Raw genomic sequence first — 5,331 nt, forward strand, 5'->3', positions numbered from 1 at the left:
ATTTTTATAATAGTATTTTTAAGAGGGCAAAACTGCAGAAAATAGTTTATAATGCTTTTTTTTTCAATCCCCACTGTTTTTTAGGCATAAACTACAATATTTTGTAATATTTTACTTTATTTTATTTTATTTTTTCATTTATTTATTTTTAATATTAATATGTACATCATTTTATTTTTAGTAAAATTATTTTGTTTTAAAGACGTTTATTTATTTAGAAAAAAGAATGAAAATCTCTCTCTCTCTCTCTCTTTATATATATATATATTTTTTTTTTTTTCAGTGAAATTAGTTAAAATATTTGTGTCATTTCCAAAATGAGCCTTTGTATTATATTTTTATTCAAGGAATATTTTAGATTTTTGCAGAGCAGCAGTTCCAAGTCATAGTGACACAAGTGATATCTGTACAGGGGCAGAACTTTTTTCGAATAGAAGAGAGCCAAAAATGTAACGTATTACAAAATAATTGAGGAGATAAACAAAGATGCTGGTATTTGTGTTTATAAGGCAGTGGGATGTGAGGCTAATCTAAAGTCTGAGGTGGATCACAGCACTATCCCGCTGGCAGGAATATGACTGAAATAGTGGACACATTCCTGACAAATCTTCCCATTGGTCTGCTGTGGTCACTTTTTTTTTACAATCACTCATCCTTATACCCTGTAAAATACCATTAACTGGCATTGTAAATGTTTCATAATGTAGTTTTCAGTGGGTTTGTCATTGTATCCTGGAGTAACAAACAGGAATATTTATTTATACTTTGGACATAACTTGTGTCTTAGCACACATATTTCTTTTTGTGCGCGTTTATATCTGGAACACATAATTTAATCTGCAATACCTTTGTTAGAACCATTCTTCTTATGTTTTCACAACAGTTTTTTTTCTACAATGTATATAAAGCTGTTCTTGATAGTATGTGAACAAACACATACACAGAGCAGTCAGGGGTTTGGTGCCTTGCTCAAGGGTCTCACCTTAGTCGTGGTATTGAGTGCTGGTTATTCACTCCCCCCACCTACAATCCCTGCCGGTACTGAGACTCGAACCCACAACCTTTGAGCTATAAGTCCAACTCTCTAACCATTAGGCCATGACTGCCTAAGGAACCAGTAGCGAACCAGTGCATACAGTAATTATAGCTAAACTCAATCAGTCAATCATTTACGACCAAGGAAAGTGTGGATCCCCGTTGTGTAGCCCTCCAGGAAGGGGAAGTCAGAGATACCCTGAAGCCAAAGGTATCATACTGTTATTCTACTGTTCCACATGTGCTGCTTTTCCATAACAGTACTGTGCTCTAAACATTGTAAGGGTTTGGGTTTGTGTTTTTTGGACAAAATGCACTCTTAAAAATAAAGGTGCTTCAAAAGGTTCTTCAAGCGATGCCATAGAAGAACCATTTTTGGTTCCACAAAGAACCATTCAGTCAAAGGTTCTTTAAAGAACCATCTCTTTCTTACCTTTTTGTAATCTGAGGAACAAAGAACCTTTTGTGAAATAGAAAGGTTCTTCATATGTTAAATGTTCTTTATGGAACCATTTAGACAAAAAGCTTCTTCTATGGCATCGTGAAGCACCTTTATTTTTAAGAGTGTGGGTCGGAAAATCCCCACCTGAGATATTTTTAATTTTTTTGGCCGTTAAGGAACCAACTGAAACACCCTAGCAACCATCCAGAACATGTTAGCCGCCACAGAAACACACTAAAACCCCTCAGAACATCATAGCAATATGGTTCAAAAACTGTTATTCACTTCTATTCGCTGTCTTGTGTTTTAGAATGTCAGAGATATAAGAAATGAATTCTGAAACAAGCATTAACGCATTCTCAAAGTAGTAGTAGTAGTAGCATTTTGTGGTGTTGCACAAATAAATAGAGAATAATTACAGTGGTCTAGCTATATTTTTGTTACTTTGGCTCAGATCCTTCTTTTTTCTCTTACTTGTTGACAAAAGGTTCAGCTGTTTTCTTCTTTCTAATGATATAGACTGATATAGAAGTTCCTCTATTTATCCAACACCTGCTGTCTGTGGCCTTCCCATGCTGACACCCTCTGTCTCTCTCTCACACACATCCTCCGCTTATTTAAAATTCAGCTAATCTCCTTTTAACCATATCAACCCATATATGGCTGTTTCTTAGGCTATGGACACTTTTGGCCCTGTTGGCTAGTTTGTCTCTAACAATGTCCACATTATTGCATTTTTATCTAAACCATAATTTTCCAACAAATGAAATTTCTACCACATCTTGAAAATTACATTTTTAGAATAATAATGGCTGATTCCTTGGTTGTGCACAGGCTAATCTCATAGCTTGCATTATATGTCCATGATATATAAAAATGAAATAATATTTTCAAATATTTTTTTACATAATTTGGCTAAATTAAGTTATACATGTGATGTTTACCGTTTTAATTGTTTTCTTCACACAGTACACGTCATATTTTATTTAAAGCTGATCTTTACTGTTTTCCCCTTGGTAAACAAGGTCACTAACTTTTGAAACTTTATTAGAGGCAAAAATGTTGGTTGTGGTGGAAATCATGGCTTACAGCCACACTTTACATAGTTTATTTCACAGATTGTTTAGATTCAAACGTTTCAGGGTCAGTAAGGGTCAGTAAGATTTAAATAGTAATAATAACTTTTATTAAGCAAGAACACAATAAATTGATCAAAAGAGATGCTGTTCTTTTGAACTTTCTATTTCTCAAAGAATCCTGAAGTTTCCATAAAAAATATTTAGCAGCCCAACCATTAAAAATTTGATATTAAAAAGAAATGTTTCTTAAACAGAAAATCAGCATATTGGAATGATTTCTGAAGAATCATGAAACACTGAAGTAATGGCTGCTGAAAATTCTGCTTTGCCATCACAGGAATAAATGACATTTAAAGTATATTAAAATAGAAAACAGTTGCGTAATTAAAGGGGACATCGGAAGCCCATTTTCCACAAGCTGGTATGATTCTTTAGGGTCTTCATGAAATGTCTGCAACATACTTTGGTTAAAACTCCTCAATGGTGGTGTAAAACTACACCCTTTTTACCTTGTCAAAAACAGCTCTGTTCACAGCGACCCGTTTCGGTGCATGTCTCTTTAAATGATAATAAGCTACTGCTCACCCCACCCCTCTCTTCTGTTTTTTTTGTGTATTCGGTGGCGCGTTGCCATCAAAAACAAAACTAATCCACTACGTCTTCAGTGGCTCTGTTGTCGAGAGAAAATGAAGACTCTTATGTTCACTTTACATCCAACTACAAAACACCTGCATTGTCACTACAGCTGCTCGAGCGTGGAGAAAATGGCGCACAGCATACAACTGGTCGAGGGCGGAAATATGCTAATACGGGACAGTCCGTCAGCCATCGTGGGCGGGGCCTGATCAGTATGACATCATACTTCTCAGAAAATCAAAACGGCTTGATTATTGAGACTATTTTTTGGGGATAAAAAAAAGGAGTGAATGGATTTTTATCATTGTAGGATGGTTGTGTCCACACTGCTAAGACACATTTATATGCAAACACCATGTAAAAGTGAATTTTGCATCCGATGTCCTCTTTACATTGTACTAATATTTCACAGTATTACTTTTTTACTGTGCATTTTGATCAAATAAATGCAGCAATGGCGAGCATATGAGATTTTCAAAAACATAAATAAATCTTACTGACCCCAAACTTTAGAACGGTATGTCTCAGTCTTATACAAAATATGGAACTAAATAAGTGTACACTGTAAAAAATGACCGTGAATTTAACGGTAAAAGACTGTAAAAATGCTACAGTAAAAACCTGTTAAATGGTTAACGGTAAATTCCCCTACTATATACGGTGAAAAACTGTATTGGACATTACATGTATTGGACTACACTTACCACCTCTTTTCTGCGAGTACCAAGACTTCTGGGTAATTCGTCAGAGCAGCCCCATTCTCTCAGCACACGTTGCACCTTGTGACGCCACTGCACCAGTGTGAATATTAATAATAAAGCCTCTCAATAAACTGCCCAATTCAATTGTCGGCCTAGTAATCCTATAATCTACAGCCATGACGCTTGGATAGTCTGGAGAGAGACTAGCTGATCCCTCAAAGGCCAACAACTCTATTTGATTTTCACTTTCACGTTGCAGTTTTCCTGTTTTATCTAATACATACGTGGGTCAATGACAGCGAGTTGTTTTCCAGCTAATTCTTCCGCAACAAACAGGTTTGAGTTGTAAAAGCAGCAGTCAGCACTTCACTGAAGTAAACACAGCTAATCAGAGCATGTGATGAACAATGGGAGGGAGACAGTATGTATGTGTGTGAGAGAGAGAGAGAACAGGAAGGGATAGAAATATGCAGTATATTAAACCGAGTCACATGTGCCCGTCGTCCATCGCCTCTATCTCTGTTTGAAGAATTTAAGGTGGTGTCTCGAACTGTAATGGATTATGGCTGTGGAATCTGCATTTGTCACACACGGCAGCTGCAACCTGGTTATTTCAGAAGACCCAGGGCAGAGGGAGGGATTACGGCTGTGGAATCTGCATTTGTCACACACGGCAGCTGCAACCTGGTTATTTCAGAAGAGCCAGGGCAGAGTCCACAAGCACACACACACGGTATGCGTGTGTATGAGGAGAGGGGGGGCTGCTCGAGAAACGAAGACCAAGCCAGCAGTTGCTGAGCGGCTGCTTGGTTTGAGAGTGCAAGCTCTTTTTGTCCGTTCCTCTGCTGTCATCTTGCCGTTGCCTTGCTCTCTCTCTCTCGTTCTCTCTCTTGTTCTCTCTTCCGTCGTCTCCTCACGTTTGGACTCAGTGGGGGAATAAAGCAGGAGAACCCAAGGAAGAAAGCAGGCAGGAAGACGCAGCTCTCTCCTTCTGATCCTCTTCATCAGAGCCCCAGCAGACACTGAGGAGCCAATGGTCATGGTGAAGGAGAAAGGTAGCATGGCATTGCATAGCACTGGGTGGGGACCAGGAGAGAGAGCTCATGCAGAGTGGGAGATTTGTGTGCGTGTTGGATGTAGGGAGGACAGTTTGTTGCTTTAGAAGGATTGCGGTGGGTGAAAATGAATGAGATACTGCGGAATGGAACATAGTGGTACTAGTGATAAACTGATATATCGGGCCGATATTAAGATATTTTGAGATTATCGATAACTGTGCATGATTGATTTCTCAACAGAAAGTAATATTCCAACTAATATTAGTTTGGAAATCTGCCGACACTGTTGTCAATGGATAGTGTGCATTTTTGTTTACTTTTTTAATAATCTGTAAATTAAGTGAAACTTAATCTGAATTTACTGTTGTCATGTTTTTATT

The 5,331-nt window shown here is 37.7% G+C and overlaps 1 protein-coding gene across 22 annotated transcripts in view; it reads left to right on the top strand.

The window, feature by feature from the left end:
- Positions 1-5,331, top strand: part of LOC107689952 (actin-binding LIM protein 1-like) — a 73,208-nt gene that overhangs the window by 18,783 nt on the left and 49,094 nt on the right. The window contains exon 1 of one of the 22 annotated variants that reach the window (XM_016488145.1): positions 4,573-4,948. The exons of 20 other annotated variants lie outside the window; for them this stretch is intronic. In XM_016488145.1, the coding sequence (XP_016343631.1) occupies positions 4,927-4,948 (22 nt within the window). In that variant the 5' untranslated portion in view covers positions 4,573-4,926. Of the gene's footprint in view, positions 1-4,572; positions 4,949-5,331 lie in introns of those variants that run through there. One more of the 22 variants, XM_016488156.1, reaches the window with a different exon arrangement.

This window comes from Sinocyclocheilus anshuiensis, unplaced genomic scaffold, assembly GCF_001515605.1.
Source record: "Sinocyclocheilus anshuiensis isolate Anshui unplaced genomic scaffold, SAMN03320099.WGS_v1.1 scaffold1541, whole genome shotgun sequence".
NCBI classification, from domain to species: domain Eukaryota; kingdom Metazoa; phylum Chordata; class Actinopteri; order Cypriniformes; family Cyprinidae; genus Sinocyclocheilus; species Sinocyclocheilus anshuiensis.